We start from the raw sequence: 17,689 nt of genomic DNA on the forward strand, positions 1-17,689 counted from the left end.
TGAACAGTCCTCACTAAGGCGCAATAGTGCAGAAACTTCTAGCCCTGCTTCTGCTACAAAATGGCTGGTTGACCATGGACAAATGACTTTATCTTTCTGGCCTCTGTTTCCTCAAGTATAAAATAAGATGGTTGATTTTCAGCCAGTCTCCAAGGATCCTTCCAGACCAACACTCTGAAAGTGTGAGGCTGGGACACAGACCACCTCCCATTCAGAGAGTGTGTTCATGCATAACATAGCTGAGGAGTACTGAGGTCTTTAGGACAGTTGGCTGATACCCAAAGAAGCACTGAGGGAAATCAAGGAAGGCCCCCATTTCTACCAAGAAAAGGCACAGGTCAGGCGCTTTTAAGCTATTAGACATACAGAAGGACAGATACTTTGGAATTTGTAGGCCATTTGAAATTTAGGCTGGCTTCTTTCTAGTTTTATTTTAAATATAAGCCAGTTAACATTTCTGAGATGGCCAGGATTATATACAAAATGGGCCTTACAGCCTGTCAGTGTTAGGATTTTATGATCTGACCTCCATTCTTGTGAATACTTTGCCAATTTCTTCCCAACAGGGCATGTTGTACAGTTTGGTTGGAGGCCAGGGCAGCGAGAGGCTGTCATCGATGAACCTTGGGTACAAACACTACCAGGGTATTGACAACTATCCCCTGGACTGGGAGCTGTCCTACGCCTACTACAGCAGCATTGCCACGAAGACCCCCCTGGACCAGCACACACTGCAGGGAGATCAGGTACGATGGAGATGTTGGAAGTGCTTACAGCCCCGCCTCCCAGGGCCTCTCCAACACTTTTACAGTCTGCACCTGTGGCCGGCTTAGTCACCGGCTTCCAAAGGCAGAGCGTAACTGAGTGGAGAGAAAAGCTTGGCACTCGCCAATTCACATTTCCTGATTGTTTTGAGGCCGACTGCAGGTACAGGCCCGCATCTCTGTGTGTGGAGCTCTTTGTGAGTAAGAGAATTGGCAATGCCGAGGGTACTGTCTTTGGACGGGTTTTGTATCTGTCTTTGGACAGATTTTGATTTGGGGAAAAAAAGTACACCAGAAACACTGTGTTTGTCCCAAGACCACGTGAGATGATGAGATCTGCATGTAAAGGGGCTTAAGTCAAACTGAGTCAGATCTGCCAGGGCTCCTATCAGTACGCAGTGAGCAAGCGGACGCCGCAGTACACAGAAGCCAGCTCTGCACCCCACCAGGCTCTCAGTGCCTGGCGCTTGAGAAACGTCTGTCCCCATCACGTGGCCCTTGCTATCCTAGCACACCCAGGTGACCCACAGCAGTGTAAGATGAGGTGACTCTGAGTGAGGACTGCCACCAACTGCAGCCCTCGAAATTGACTCGCTGAGCAAGGAATGATTGCTGAATGATCACTGATTAGTGGTTCGTGTCTGCAAAACAAAAAGCTCCACGTTAGATTAGACTGATGACTTGTTTCCAGACTTCTTTCTGAGGACAGAGTTAAAGGATCTAAGTAAAGACAGTAGTGTAAAAATAAAAAAAGAAAGCTGCTTCGTGATCGGAGCCCGTGGAGTGGTGGAGTTGAAAAGTACAAATAGTCTGCTCTGGAAGTTGGCAGATTTTTTCCATACGGTGCCAGATAGTAAATATTTCTGGCTTTGCCTGTACCGTCTCAATTCCACCATAGTAATGTGCCAGCACTCCAGGTGCCTGGGTGTGTGCTGGTGTGGGCCGTGTACAACCCTGACCTGCCCCTGCTGGTGAGCAGGCCCGCGCCATAGGCCTGGCTAGGGTAGGGCTGTTGAATCTTGGGGTTAGTGACTAACTGGAGCCAGACTGCTGGTCCCCAGCTGTGCTCCTGGGCTCATGCCACAAACTCACAGTGTGAGAAATCACACTCCGATATTTGGGAATGAATGATTTATGTGAAAGAAATCGCTAGCGGCCACTATATGGTTATGAAATAAATGACTCAAAGATCTACGCTGTCAGTGGACATTAAGTGTGAGTGAGGCAGTAAACACCAAGAGCCTGTGTATGTAAACATTCTACTTCCTTTCAGAAGCAATGGGTCCTTCCAAATACACTACATGCCCTCATCATCTGTACATGATTCAAGCTGAGTATTTGCTCCATGCACGTAAACTGTGCAGAATCTGACCTCAGCATGACAGGAATTGATTTATTAATCATAAAGATTTTTTATTTTTTTAAAAAGAATCTCTCTGAAAGAACGGTTTTCCAAAATCAAGCCACAAAATAATACTGCTTTTGTCTTTCCACAAAGCCCGAGTGTATTAATAATGTCCTGTATGTATATATTATTCTTTTAAGAATTCTCATTCAGCATAAATTAGCAGCAGGAAATAGTATGTTGCTAACAAGCTCCTTTTCTTTTGAAGATTTGGCATCTGAAATGTTATGATTATGAAAGAAAATGTTTAATTGGTCAGAACCAGAGGAGATGAACAGAAAAGATCTATCTTGCAGCTGAAAAGTCATGTGATTAAGAATCGCAGATAGGAATTATACACTTAGAAGAGTTGTGTCATAGCTCATTTTCTTAAGAATGTGTAATTAATGGCTTCTTGAGAACTTAAGCAGGTGTCATGCATTGATTTAAATGTCCTTTTGTTGAGATGTCTATTAATTCACCAGCATCATGTAGCAAATGAGGAGCCTCAGAAAGCCAGACCTCTAATTAACAAACCAAGGATCTGTCAATACTGCCTCCTCGATTCTTGTTTCATTTTCTCTGTCATGTAACTGTGGTTTACATTGTTCATCTGTCTTAGTACCCCCGCTTCTCGCCACTTCTTTATGATTTAGTGGGGACTCTGCTTCAGATGAAAGAGAAAGATGAAACAGAAGAAAGCCAGTGTTTTTGTTAGTTCTTTGGTGGCTGAACCTGTAAATGAGCCGCACTCATTCTCCTGATTTCCTGGAAGCTGCTTTCCCTCCAGGTTGGGTCCTGACTTTCTTTCCTCCCTGGCTTCTGGGGAACACACAGGTCTTATCCATACCCTACCTGCAGTTGCCCTTCGAATACCTATGGCATTTCAACCTTTATCTCTGGCAGAGGTGTTTTGTTTTGCTTTGTTTCTCCAGTACTGGGGATTGAACTCTGGGCCTTCACATTGGGGTACATTCCCACCTATTTTTATTTTTTAATTTTTAAGACAGGATCTTGCTAAGTCACTATGTTTCCCCAGCTGGGCTTGAATTTGTGATCTTCCTGCCTCAGCCTCCTAGAGTGCTAGGATTACAGGCATAACCATACTGGCTGAGATCTTTTCTTACATGTCCCTGACTACAGTCATGCACAGTGCAAGGGGAACTCTCCATCTCCTCCTTCTCCTCCCTGCACACATGGTCACGGGTATCGCCATAATCTGTACTAGCAATGGGGATGCGTCTCTGATCCTCCTCAGCCTACACAGTAACAACCCCAGAAGCTTCACATGCCAGTTGCTCTCCCTTCCCCACCCTACCCCTGCTGCCACTGCTTAATTCTGCCCTTCCTCTCTCCTCTGAGCCGCTGCATCACCCTATATGGGCTTGTGGGACTTGTGTCCCCTCAAAATTTCTGTGAAGATCTCAACCCCCCGTGCCTCTTGATGGGATTATACTTAGAGATAAAGTCCTCTTGCTCAGTGGAAGGCAGCAAAGGGAGGCAGAGATGCAGGCTCCTCCATCGCCAGTCCCCCTGTATCCTGAGTGCTGGGGAGCCTGGTCCCTCACAGCTCTGCAGACAGCAGATGCACCTGGAGAAGCGTGGTGCTGGCAAGAGCCTCTCTAGCTGCGATCTAGACGGTTCACTTTTCTGGCCTCTCCTGTCTGCCTGTTCCTCCTGTCCTTCCCCTCTATTTGCCTGATTGACCCAGTCTTAGCAGCCTGCAGGCAGAGGGGAGGGCAAAGCAGTGACTCCCTGGGCTCAGCATCGCGGGCTAGCGTGGTGCCTTTGTGGTCCGAAGATAGGGGAGTTACCGGACATTGGGACACCCTGGCAGCAGGTTTTAACCCTGCAGTATGAGACATGAACTTCTTTTTTTTTTTTTTTTTTTTTTTGGTTTTTCTCTGGTACCGGGAATCGAACTCATGACCTTGCGCTTGCCAGGCAGGCGCTTTGCCGCTGAGCTAAATCCCCAGCCCCCGAGACATGAACTTCTGAGCTGTTCATTCTGGAGACAACGATTTTATAAAGCTGCAATAATGCTGAGGATGTAGCTCAGTGGTAGAGTGCTTGCTGAACATGCAGGAGGCCCTGGGCTCCACCCCCAACACTGCCATAAATAAATAAATGTCAGCAAAGGAACACTCAGGAAGCCCTGGGTGATCCCACAGCTGGCAACTTGGGACTGCTCATTGCTCCCAGCGTTCTCTGCCCTGCCCCGCCCCTGCCATGGCTTCTTTCCTGACCACAAAGTGCTGTTGAATGAATAACAGAACACCCTTCCATGTACGGTCATGGTGTCTCCATACATCCCTGTAAGTATTCTGGTTCCACCGGAGGCCCCAGGCATGTGGCTGTGCTCTGATGTTACTTGCTGCCCTGGTGACTCCAGAACTCTGAAGAAGTAACCCCGTACCTCAGTGGAGCAAGCAGTATGTGTGGGTTTAGATCCCAGGTCTGCTCCTCACTGGTATGAATCCTGGGTAGATTCCATTGGCCTCTCTGCCTCAGTTTCTCACCCATAAAATGGGGGCCACCATGGTGTGCAGCTCACATGGTTGTTGTGGCACAAATCAGTGGGTCCATGTGCCCAGTGCAGGAATGAGCTCTCTCCAATGGGTCTGCCCTGACATTCTCCACCGTTTCCATCTTCCCAGCATCCGGTTCTCTTGGGTAGATCTTCATGCCCACAATATGAGATTCTGAGCTGTGCAGAGCTGTAAAGAACCATAGGAAGGCTAATGTTCTCAACTGCTGTGAGTCTTGTGTACATTAGAACAAAACAAGGCCTGGAAAATGGGGTTTCCACCTGCTAAGAGCTTGCTGCTAAGCTCCTGCATTAACATCTCATTAATCCCATGCATCCCCATGAAGTCAGTATGAGTATCATTCCCATCTTACTGAAATGCCAGCTGAGACTCAGAGAAGCTAAAAAACTGGCCCAAAGTTTCACAGCAAATGAGCAATGAGATTTGAACCTAGGTCTAACTCTTTGCACTGCAAAAACAAGAAATAATGGCTAGTCAGTTGAGTACTTTAGATGTAGCAGCGATACCCTAAGCTCCATCTTATGGATGCAGAAAATGATTGTCAGATAGATAAAGTAACTGGCCCAAGGCTCACGGGTAGTTGGTGGTGAGTTTGGGCTCAAATCCCCTAGATCAGATAGGAAGGGTTGTGCTCCTGGTGGCACTACCTTGCTACAGAGCTCATGACACCATCCAGGGGTGTGGGAAGGGGCTGGGTCAGGGGACTGAGATACAAAAAGCCAGTGCATTCCTTCTTCACCCTTAGGTGTGCTTGCCTGGGTCCCACTGGAATCATGGTCTCTGCCACTTTAGCAGAGCTGTTAGGTAGAGCTTGTTACGTTGAATGGGAGACAGTGAAACTTGCTTGTTCCCAGATGCGCAGGTCCCTGGCAAGATAGTGAGGCTGGGTGAGGAGTGTGGACCAACCTGGATCTGACTGCTAAATTTGAACACCTAGTATATAATCTTGAGAAAGTTAGCTAACCTGCCTGAGCCTCAGCGTGTGCATGTGTGGAATGCGGATATTGGCAGTGACCGTCTTAGGAGGTTACAAGGACTGGGTGAGACCATCAGGTGAGCAGCTGGACCAGGCTCGGCACTTGTATGAGAGGGTTGTGACAGTGTGTCAGAGTGGAGGGCCAGAGTGGAGCAGAAAGACTTGGAGCTGTGCATCCCTGCAGGGTAGGAGCTGTGTCTGTGTGTTAGCGCTTTCATTTCAATTTCATGTCAAGGAGAAAGAAGAGGAAAGAAAATAACAAAAAAATGAAAGTGCCCAAATCATCCAGATGCATAAAAAGCTTCCTGCCGAGAATTTCTTATCAGGGCAACTGGAGCTTCTGCCCGCTTCCAGGCTCATCGCGGGAGGCAAAGTGTCCCCTGGATGCGGGTGGAGCTGAAGGGCACTCATGCTGCCCTCCACACCTGTTCGCCATGCGTCTGCCTAAGAGTAAACCGGAGGGGCCAGGGACCGTGTCCAGTGGGCGGCGCCATGCGGCCCAGGGCTCCGGAACAGCTCTGTCTGCGGAGTCAGTCCACCCCGGTCCCAGAGCCAGCTCTGCAAAGTGACCTGGACTTCATCGTTCCACTTTTTGAGCTTCTGTTTCTTTGGCTATAGATTGGGGATAGCAATAAACGGGTCACTGCTCTGTCTTGAGGATTAAATGAGGAAATATTTTTCAACACTCAGCACATAGTTGATTTCAGTAAAGGGCTGGCCATCATTGCTGTTTTTTTTTTTCTTTTCTTTTTTTCTTTTCTTTTCTTTTCTGTAGGCAGTACTGGGGATAGAACCCTGGGAATGTCAAGCTATACTCTCAGCCTCTTTTTTTTTTTTTTTTTTTTTTGAGACAGGGTCTCTCTGACTTGCTTAGGCTGGCCTCAAACTTGCCATTCTTTTCCCTTCTTCTTGTGAGTAGCTGGGACTACAGATGTGTGTCACCATACCTGGCAGTGGCCATCACTACTCTAATTGTTGCTGTTAGCTCGGTGATGTCCCAAAGTTAGACATCTTGAAGACATGGATTTCTGCTGGGTTCTGAGCATAGCATGACTCCCACGTCTAGCCTCCTGATGCCCCTGAGAGGGACCCCGGGCTCTAGCTGGCTTCAATGCTGTGGGTAGCTGGGTGACATTCTAAGGAACGGCGCTGCAGACTAGAGTTTGAGACGCTGCATGCTTTTCCGAACCAACAGAGACCGTCGGAAGGGAAACCAGGCCTGGTTCCTGCTCTCTGAGGCCTCTTTCCCACGTTTGTCCCTCCAGTTTCTCACCCCCTGCCGGTGGCATGCACAGGAATGGAAAGCCTTCCTCAGGTCCTTCACACCACTGTCACATAGACTGTCGTGTGTAAGGGGAACCCGAGGAACCCCAGGACCAGGCTTCTAATCAGCAGCCAGAATGTATACACCAAAACGAATCTTATTTTCTTCAAAGGAGTCAGGTACCCGGGAGACTGTGTGCAGATTCACAACGCTTTGTGAACTTTTCTTCGGGTTCATCTTCAGAGCCTCCGAAACATCCTCCAATTCTCAGAGTTAACATGCCCTCTTCTATTCAGGGCAGATTTAAGACGTTTTGGAAACAGCTAAAAGATATTTGAAGCTGAGCCTGCGAAATAAAAGGGGTTAGTCATGCAGAATGGTAATACTTCAGGATAAAAAATAAGGTCATACTTAGAAAATATTGATTTATCCTTTTGTGAAGTGGTGTGTGTGAAATCGCCGGCACCAGGTGGACCTCCGAGCAGGCCTGAAGTAGAAGTGGAAGTGGGGAGAGTTCTGGCCTTTCAAAGCAGGCGCTTTGATAGGAACAAATGCCCGTGTAGATACGTGAGCTCTACGTTCATTTAGAAGGAATTTGATCCTGTGCCATGGCTTATACTTCAATTATTCACACAGCTTCTGCTTGAGCAATTGCTGGTTTAAAAATAACACAACGTCTTTTGCATGCCCATAGCATTGGGATACTTCCTTTCCTTCTACCTCTTTCCCTCCGCCCCTCCTCCCGGACCTTCCTCCCTTATTCTTTCCTTCCTTTCTTTTCAGGCATATGTTGAAACCATTAGATTAAAAGATGATGAAATACTCAAGGTGCAAACCAAAGAAGATGGAGACGTCTTTATGTGGCTGAAGCATGAAGCTACCCGAGGCAACGCAGCTGCTCAGGTAAAAAATGAGTCCGCTGTCTGGCAGATTCTGTCAGCCTTGATAGAGCCGTAGTAATAAGACCTCCCAACCTCGGAGGCATAAGACGTTGCTGGTTCATTTCTGGCTCACGCTGCATGACCGGCAGAGCCTGGCAGGGACTCTGTCCCTCCAAGCCCAGCCTGAGCATGGCCCTCCATCCGTCCTTCCAGACCTTTGCAACAGGGCACAATGGAGCAGCTCACAGGGTGGCTGTAACACTTCTGCTCAGAAGTGGCACAGGTCACTAAGGACATGTACTGGCCAGAGCAAGTCGTGTGGCCACTCGTGACTTCAAGTGGGCCAGACCACAGAGCTGCCACCCACCCAGAAGAACAGGGCATCACCTGATTTGTGACCAGCCTTAAAGACTTGCAGCTATATTTTGGCACAGGCATCAGACAGAAAACAGGAAGCATCTTGGGTGTGGGAGAAATTACACGGGCATTGAGAAGAAGGCCATGCATTCAGCTGGGAGAACAATAGAAAATCATTTATTCATGGGGCGTCAGGCCAGAAGCATTGACCTTGTGTTTGAACATCTCTTGTCCTTCGGGTGGACTTCTGAAGGCGCAGGAAAGGGCAGAGGCTGGGAAACGTCCTCTGTCTGATTTCCTGCTTTGATTTCACTGTGCAGAGAAGCCCTTGGAGGGGACCTGTTGAGGCTGATTGCACGGGGACGGAGCCTCCTCCTCAGAAGAAGGTTTAGCTTTGGCTGAGCACTTCCCGGGAGCACGATGGTGTCAGAGGAACCTTGGGGCTGCTGAGCAGGCAGAAGAGCAGAGATAGGAAAAGAAAGGGAAAAAAAAGCAAAAACAAGAATCAGAGGCTTTGACAAAGCAACCCATTCGGGGATTTGCAGGACTGGCCTGCCGGCCTTCTGCAGAGCTCTTCCTAGCATTTCAGTGGACCCTTTGCCGGGAGACACATGTATCTGGGAGAAGAGGGAGAGAGAGAGAGAGAGGATGAAATGACAGAAGAAGCAGAAAGAAACACAGCTTGCGCTGGTCCAGGTCTTGGTCACTGGACCCCAGTCTGCAGTTTCCTTAGGACTGGGTGCCCCCAAGCTTTCATTACCTTTCCTAGAAGGGACCCCCACCCCTCCCTGCCTCTCTCCCTTACATTCCTCTGCAAATCTCTGTAGAGAAGCTTCTGCAAACTTGTACTGAGCTCTGCTGGGTGGGCCCATGGGGACGGGGTAAAGACAGATAACATCTTGAGCTTCCTGCCTCCTGACAGCTCCCAGCTGTCCAAGCCTGATGGTGGATCTGGACAGGAAGACAAATGATGGGTAGGAAGTTGGTGCTGTGATGCCTGATGATACAGATGTGTAGAGACCTCCATGCGAATCACTGCTGCCCAGCCTCTTCCCCCTACAAAAAATTTCAAAATCAAACAAGTGTTTGACAAGAGCAGAGAGTTTGAATTGCTGATTGGATTATATCCAGCTCTGTGATCATTGACCAAGTTCTATCAGGCTTCAGGCAGCTTTGGCCCTGGGTGCAGGAGACATGCACACACACACACACACACACACACACACACACACCCCACTTGTGTTGAGGGCCTGGATTTATATAGTCCACCTTCAGCCTCTGGCCCCTCCATTGGAAGATAAAGTGTGTCTATGTAATTCTTGGTTCTTAACATAAAACGTCTTAAAGTAGGTTTGTGCACTCACCTTTTCATTACACAGGAAAGTCACTGTTCCCGATTCCTATTGTGTTGTAGCAACGATTGGCCCAGATGTTGTTCTGGGGCCAGCAGGGTGTGGCCAAGAACCCCGAAGCTGCCATCGAGTGGTACGCCAAGGGCGCTCTGGAGACCGAGGACCCCGCCCTCATATATGACTACGCCATCGTGTTGTTCAAGGTGAGGATCACTTGCCTGGTGCTGAAATTGTATAGTTCTGCTAATAAACTTTCCCAGCCATTTCCTGTATGTGAAGGCAAACAGGGAGTCTGTCCGTGAAGAAACTTAGTGCATGCTTCTGTTGCTCTTGGTGGAGAGCAACACTAGGAAGAAGGTAGGCAAAAAGAAACTCTTCCCCGGGTTGCATTTTTCATTGTTAATCTTGCATTTGGCACCTGGGTTATCTCTGCTTTTGCTAGTACTGTGGCATTCTGAGGGACCAGCCCATATTTTCTGGGCTGGTGCAGTGCCACTGGGCTCACAGAGGCTGCGTATTTGCCACTGGAGTCCTCACTGAGTTGCCACTCAGCAAAGTGCTTGTTTGGGTTGATCCCAGAAGTCCCGCCAGGGAAAACAAAAATTTGATTTGGAGCCCATAGGAGGAGGAGGAGGAGGAGTTGGGAAGAATCCAAGAGTCAGTCTGACTTCCACAACAGTCATGGATGTCCTCGGGGTCATCTGATCTCTGGGATGGCGGTCATGACCATAAATGGAATGAGACAGTGTAAGCAAAGGCTTCAAGAACTGTAAAATGTGCCTTATACAGAAGAAAGTCATTCACACTGATTGATTGAGTACTGTACTATGTGGATTAATACATTTAATCCTCATGGCCAGTTTAGCAGGTGGGAAACTATTTAGTGTGCTGTGGTCACTGTTTATATAGATGGAAACAGAAAGGTTTTGACACTCAAGGTCTCCTGGCTGCCACATCTCAGATGGGATGAGGATCCAGGCAGGCTGGCTTCACAAACTGTGCTCTTCACCCCCAAAACACGGGCATAGATTCACCAGTCTTGGAAAAGTACGGCGCTTTGGCTTTGATAAGAAGACCCTTGGACCTTATGTCCATGCCCAAAGAATGCAGCTGTCCCCAAAAGTGAGTGTCTTCAAACAAGTGTGTGTATGCAGTTGGCCAGGCGCATCTCCAGGACTGCAGCTGTGGCCACTCACTGATTAACAACCGTGACTTTGCTACATTCCTACCCTCCTAAACCCCATCAAAGCCTGAAAACCTATTGGTTGTTATGGTTTCCAAATTGAGAGCCCAGACCTTCTCTTTCCAGGCATCAAATCAACATAGAAATTGTTTGAATCTCTGCCATATGCCAGTGCATCCGTGTATTTATTCAATAAGCATCTATTCAGAGCTGACAAAATGCCAGATTGTGCTAGGTGGAGGGACATATGGATGAGTGAATCACATCCTGGGCCTCAGAGGGCTCATACGCTGGAGGACAGAGAGGACAGAGATGGCACAGGAGAGCGGCACGTGGCCACGGTGGTTAAGGCTGGTCATTGGGCAAAGTGTGGAGAAGATAAAGCCCCAAGCAAGACGTTTGGTCCCTAGGAGCTCATAATCTAGAAGAGGCAAATGCATAGATAAAGGGCTGTGCTGGTGATTTGTCTCCTTGGGGCCTGATTTCCCAAATCTGAAAGATCTTTTTGTTTTCCTTCATTCTTTTTTTTTTTTTCCCTTCGTTCTTACTAAGTTATCTCTGGGTGGGCTGAAGAAAGTCCTTTGTCAGCATTTTAGGGGAGCTTTTCCCCTCTGGTTAGGGGGGCTCTTCACCTGAAAGAGCACCATGTGGAAAATGGGTTTTCACAGTGGAAAGGATGACCATGTGATTTTGCTATGTGAGGACACCCAACTTACTGGGCAAAGATGGTGCCAGGATGGTGGGTCGCTGTGGTCTGTCCAAGGAGGTGAGGAGGTGCATCCATAGGAGGACGGAGCTTTGACCTTGACCGTCATGACTGTCCTCCATCCATGCATTCTGTGGATAGTTCCTGAGTACTCACGATGTACCAGGACTTGATGTGTCTCTTCTTTAACAACTTCAGCGACTACTCAGATTTGCTCATAGTCTTTGTGCAAGAAGTTATCCCACTTCCGATCAAACAGAAGGCGTGCTGAAACATCTTTGCCCTATAATTTGGGGTGTCCGGGTTGTAAATTGCAACTGTAGCCTGGCGTGGTGGTGCAAGCCTGTAATCCCAACACTCCGGAGGCTGACGCAGGAAGATCATTGTGAGTTTGAGACCAGCCTGGGCTACAGAGTGAGCTCAAGGCCAGCCTGAATTGCATAGCAAGACCCTGTCTCAAAAAGACCAAATAAATAAATAAATAAATAAATAAATAAATTGCAGCTGTAACTGTGAGGCTGTGGCTTGTCAACCTTCTGGGCCCCAGTTTTATCCCTTCAAATCAAAGAATTGAGGAAGGTTTAACTCTAAAATTCCACCAGGCTCTTAACATTTTATGATTCCGGCCTTTCTGATACTTTCCCAGCAATCCCCCAGAAAGTTCTTTCATCCCCTATCCAGTTATTCCAAATACCCTTCTGTATCTTTCTTCTCTCTCTTTAATTAAATGAAATAATGGTGCAGTTTTGAAAAACATATTTTCCTCATCCCCATTGCTGCAGTCCATCAGTTTTACTAAATAGGTAAGTTGAAGCCTGGCAAAAGCATGGTAGATATAGCTGAGCCTTTAGTTAGATTTGCAGTTTTACTTGGGGTCCCGAAGAGTGAAGAGTCAGGCGTGCTCGTGTGTTTCCTGTATCCTGAGGGAGGCTCCAAGCCCTTGAACTTTCTTGACATAGAACCGAAAGGTTCTGGAGGAAACGGTGTGGTGGTTACAGGCTTGGACTTGAGAGGCCACTTGCCTGAAATGCGGTCCTGCTGCTGGTCCCTGTGTGCTGTGTGACGCTGGGCGGTTTCCTAGGTAAGGATGACAGCGGCAGCCCTGGCGGGTTGTTGCGATGGTTATGTGTGATGGGACAGCGCTGGTGCTGAACACAGGAGTGCTTAGTAGTGCTGCCTCCCTTCCCTAGAGAGCCAAGCATTTAAACAGAGCTGATAGGAGCTAGCTTCCTGCAAAGCCTCTCACATGCACATCCCATGTGATCTGCACGACCATGACTGAGCCCAGCAGGAGTGGCTCCCTGAGGCCCTTGGAGCATGGCCGGTGCCAATAATCCGAGGTGAATTTGAAGCAGTGCTGTTCTCAACTGGCTCCCCTTGCCTGGCATCTGCACTGTCAGACCTGTGTCACGAGGCACACTGGGGACCCTGCTCACCCCCTCCTCATACTCACCATTTCTCCAGACACCCTCAGCAGGGTCCACAGAGCTCCTTTGTGTAGCCTGAACCCAAAGCCACCCGCTTCTTTGCGTGGAGGGCAAACACCACTTCTGGAAAGTCTGGATTATGCTGGAAGAACCCTGTTAGTTTCTGTCACTTGCCTCAGAGGCAACTGATTTTAGGGGTCCTATCTCCTCCACGGCAGGATCTCAAGCTGGTCCTGAAGCCACAGAGTTACAGCCTGGGGACTCAAGCCGGGACCAGGAGGCTATGAACAGCAGCCTAACCACTTTTGACTGTCCGAGCCAGATAAAGTGCTTTATCTGGCTGGCAAGTGAGATAATCCCCAGAGGGAAGCATCCAGGATGACCAAACTCATTTAACCCAGTCCTTGGCTTCTCCTGATAGCACCTGTGGAGTGATGGGAGCGCGATTCCCACAGTGGCCAGTGGGGACTTTGTATCAGTGCTGGGCTGGGCGGTTGAGGTTTGTTGCCTCTGATCCATGAATGTGAGCAAAATACTGATAATGCTGATGGGGGCGGGGTAGTGATGTAACAGCGCTCTGCACAGATATGTTTAAGATTCAGTTTTGAATTAAGAAGGTTTGAGGTTTATTTGTGCTGTATGTGGAACAGTGGTGTGTCTGTGTGACGCTTGTGAGTGTATTCTGGGCTTGTTTTCCTAATAATCACTGCTATTTATCAATGTTTAGGGTCAAGGAGTGAAAAAGAACAGACGGCTTGCCTTGGAGCTGATGAAGAAAGCGGCCTCCAAGGTAACACACGCACAGTGTTGGAGAGAAGTGGTTCTGCCCCCCACACCCACGCTCCCAGGAGTCTGTAAAGGAAACAGCCAGCCTCTTTCTAGCAAGCCCGCGGTGGGAGTGGGGTGGGGAGGGGTCCCCGACACTGCAGTGATTAGTCATTTTTGAGCTACAGCACATACAGAAACTTGCCACAAAGGAGACAGCAAAATTCAAAAGCTGAATTCACCTTCCAGTCAATAGAATTTGGGTTGATTTTGTTTGAAGGCTAAAATTATAATCGTGAGCTGCCCTGATAGCAAGCCGTGGGGCTCCTTGAAATTGAATGGGCATAAATGCCATTGAATTAGGGAAGCCGAAAGCCTAATTCCGTGGGAGGTTAACCCTGCCGTGTCCAATTACCATCTGCTTGGAGAATGGAGCTGTATGCTGAGGATATTACCAGGTCCAGGAATAATTTTGCTTTTGTCACTATTTACACTTCCATGGTATCTTCAGGTCAGCTGGATTCCAAAGATCGCTATAGGATGGAGATCTCAATAGTACTTGAGAGGCACACACACAAGTGTATACCACCAAGTGCTAGCACACACGCCCGCTGCAAGCACTTCACACATACTCTCCTAAAGGAGCAGTTTAGAAAAGGTTCTGGCTGACAACAACTGCAAACACATGCACCTGCTGCGTGCGTGCGCGCGCGCACACACACACACACACACACACATACGTGCTTGTATATAGATCTGCAAATAAATTGCTCGGTGTGGGGGTGCACCTCTGTGATTCCAGGACTCGGGAGGCTGAGGCAAGAGGATCGCCACAGGTATGAGGCCAGCCTGGGCTCCATAGTGAATTCAAGGCCAACCTGAACTACAGAGTGAGACCTTGTCTCAAAAAAAAACAGATTTGCAGATAAATAGATTTGTTGAGAGTGCTTTAATTCCACTTGGGTGGGACACTCTGGCTTTCCGGCTCCTGGATGTGCCTCTGTCACCAGGGCTACTCATGTTGGCCTGTTCATCCATGGAGCCTCCCAAGGGGACTACACTGCGTTTTCTTGCGCTTTCTTCTTCCTGGAGCTCAGAGGGTCCTGCTCTGTATAGCAGGACATCGGAGCGGGAGTGAGAGCCTCCGGAGACTTTCCTCCACCTCGATGTGGTCAGGAGGCTCCAGGACCCAAAAAAGGGATGCCACTGATGTGCACACCCGCTCCTGACTCAGCACACACAAGGCACACACCTGAATAGTGTGTGAGGGCACCCTGAATAGTGCCAGTGAGGGGCTTCTGGGCAAGTGTGAAATTCGCATCTGTGTGTGTGTGTGCGTGTGTGTGTGTGTGTGTGTGTGTTACTGGGGATCAAACCCACACTCTCAGAAGTCTGCAAAGGAAAAGGCCAGCCGTGAGTGCTCAGCCCCTCGGCTGTATCACAGCCCCTTTTATTGTTACTTTTTAATTTATTTTTTACTAGCACATGTTTATAGTACATAATGGTCTCATTCTCGTGGGGAGTTGGTACCTGTACTTAACACATCTTAATTTTTTTTCCCCTATTCCTCCCTTCCCTCTCTTTTTCTGTATTTTAAGACAGGGCCTCATTAGATTGCCCAGGCAGGACTCAAACTTGCCATTCTCCTGCCTCAGCCTTCCAAAGTGCTGAGATTGTTGGTGAACACCAGCTCTTGGCTAAATTTGCATGTCTTTAGCCCCCGTACTGGTGATTGATGTCTGCTGTGCTTTAGTTCAATGAATTGTTCGGGGAGCTTCCATAAGTGCTGGGGAAATGCGGTTCTGTGGCCTGCAGTAGTTGTGTGCACTTCAGAGTGCTGTCATTCTCACTCTCATTCATCCATCAAGGATTTACTGAGCCCCTGCACTCTTCACGCTGTGCCGAAGGCTGCATGGAGCTTGATTTTCAGAATTAGTCAGAAGTCACAGTCAGGCAGAACTATCGATCAGCTGGGTCCGGAACAAGGTCTGAGAACTAAGAGCTAAGGGTTCCCTGCGGGCTCCTGACCTCAGTCCCAGTGCAGTTCCTAAAGGAGCAGTTTGGAAAAGGTTCTGGCTGGCGACAGGTGCGTCCGAATCAGGCTGTGGTTTCTCCTTGTGAGCGTCGCGGCAGCCAGCGGATGTGTCCTGTGGGCTTGCTCAAAGCAGACTCTGCTGCTTTATAGCGGGGCCTGGCCGCTTACTGCATCAACGTGCATTCCGCAGTTGCTCTGCGGAGCGTACCCGGCTCCAGACCCGAAAAGGACGCTGTCATGCTTGGACCCATGATGCTTACACGCGCAGTGCTCTCAGTTTGGACATCGTGGGGGTGAACCCTGCTCTGGACCCCAAGGAGGGCGGATTCAGAGTCTATTTGGCATCAGTGTTCAGAGCACAGTTTCTATTCATTTGGCATATATTTATTGAGTGTCTTGCTGGGTTTGGAGCAGAAACCAAGATCCAGCCCTCAGGGAGCGTCCATGTGCTTGGGCTTTGCTGGTTTCTTCTCCAGGTCTTCCTGGCACCCAGATTATAAGGTCAAGCCTAGGAGGAGCAACCTGCTAGGAAAGAGGAAAGGGAGCTCCGTCTACCCAGGTGCACAGGGGTGACGGGGCTGGACTTGGCCAGAGCAAGGGAGGGGCTCAAGGCTGGGGCAGTCTGCTAACAGGGCCTCCCCTGGTGCCACGCAGACCTGAGCCTCCTCTGCCTTCTGCACCCGCCCCCTTCTGACCCTAACTGCACCAGAACTGGGGGTGCCGAGCCAGTGCTGGCGCGTGGGCTGTCGCAGCTGCGTCCCCTGGAAGGATCCTCAGTGTTCAGGGCCAAGGAATCAACAGATGGGCAGGCGGGTCACCTAGAAATCGTCCGAGCCAGGGCAGGTTTTGGGCCTCCTGCCGCAGATAATGTTCACGCATTTCAAGGGCGCTGTTGCTCCTGCAGGATGCTCAGAGGCCATCATAGGCAAGAGCTTTGCAAGAGAGCCCGGCGTGGAGCCATGGTGGGGGCCAGCACCACTGCGGAGGGGGACAGCAGAAATCCCAGCAGCAGCCGGGCGAGACCCACCTGGGAGCCTCCTGGGCAGGCTCTGTCTTCTGGCACTTCACTTTTCTTTAATGCCGTCTGCCCCAGAAAAGAGAAAGGGAAGGCTTTGCTCAGATCCAGGCAGAATGCTTTCACGGCATTTGCTTCCAGATCTCTTTAGATGACATTTTTTTAAAAAAATAGCAATTTCTTTCTCATTCTAAAATCCAGGGATTGCATCAAGCAGTCAATGGCCTGGGATGGTATTACCACAAATTCAAGAAAAATTATACCAAAGCGGCCAAGTACTGGTTAAAAGCAGAAGAAATGGGGAACCCAGACGCCTCGTACAATCTCGGAGTCCTGTATTTGGATGGCATTTTCCCAGGAGCTCCTGGAAGGAATCTGGTGAGTAGATTGGGACCAGCTCTGCAGCTGCCTGATGCCTGATCATGCAGAGTTTGTGGAAGGGGACGGGCCCCGGGAGTGAGGACGTGAGGACATAACCTGAGATCCAGGTCCTGTCCTCACCAGGCTCAGGGTTCAGTTAGGCAGACAAGACAGTGAGGGTAAAGGGTGGCGTTTAGCCGGGGGCCGGAAGTGGTGGATGGCATGACCGAACTGCCCTGGGGTGGAGACTCGGGAGGCCAGCGCAGCCAGGAAGGAGAGACAGGGAGCTAAGCACGGGCAGCGCTGCCTGGTGGGAGAGAGCAGGGACAGCCCCAGAGTGGACCGAGCGCTTGTCTGTGGCCGCTGCTTTATGCAGGCTTGTGCACTCTGTCCTCTGAAAGAAATACCTGCTACGGCTGTGTCCGTCACAGAGCAGGCAACCGAGGCTCTGAGGGGTTAAGGGACCTTGAGTCACATACTTGGTAGAGTAAGGGCCTGCGCCCGAGTGTGAAAGCGAAGCCTCTCCGTTCACAGTGACACTGAGGGTGGTAATAAAATGCTGAGTGCCATTGCCTTCACAGAGTTTATTGGGCACCCTCTTGTGCCAGGCACGCTCCTGGGCATTGAGGGGCACAGCAGCAGACAAAACGGTTCCCGCTCCCATGGAGCTG

At 49.4% G+C, this 17,689-nt stretch overlaps 1 protein-coding gene across 2 annotated transcripts in view; it reads left to right on the forward strand.

Annotated features, from left to right (window-relative positions):
• Sel1l3 (sel-1 suppressor of lin-12-like 3 (C. elegans)) overlaps nt 1-17,689 on the forward strand; it is an 89,261-nt gene that overhangs the window by 44,465 nt on the left and 27,107 nt on the right. For both annotated transcript variants that reach the window (XM_005392032.2, XM_013518080.1), the window contains exons 10-14: nt 567-746; nt 7,721-7,840; nt 9,590-9,730; nt 13,571-13,633; nt 16,860-17,036. In XM_005392032.2, the coding sequence (XP_005392089.1) occupies nt 567-746; nt 7,721-7,840; nt 9,590-9,730; nt 13,571-13,633; nt 16,860-17,036 (681 nt within the window). The remainder of the gene's footprint in view (nt 1-566; nt 747-7,720; nt 7,841-9,589; nt 9,731-13,570; nt 13,634-16,859; nt 17,037-17,689) is intronic.

This window comes from Chinchilla lanigera, unplaced genomic scaffold (assembly GCF_000276665.1).
Source record: "Chinchilla lanigera isolate Chin_1 unplaced genomic scaffold, ChiLan1.0 scaffold00042, whole genome shotgun sequence".
Classification (NCBI taxonomy): Eukaryota; Metazoa; Chordata; class Mammalia; order Rodentia; family Chinchillidae; genus Chinchilla; species Chinchilla lanigera.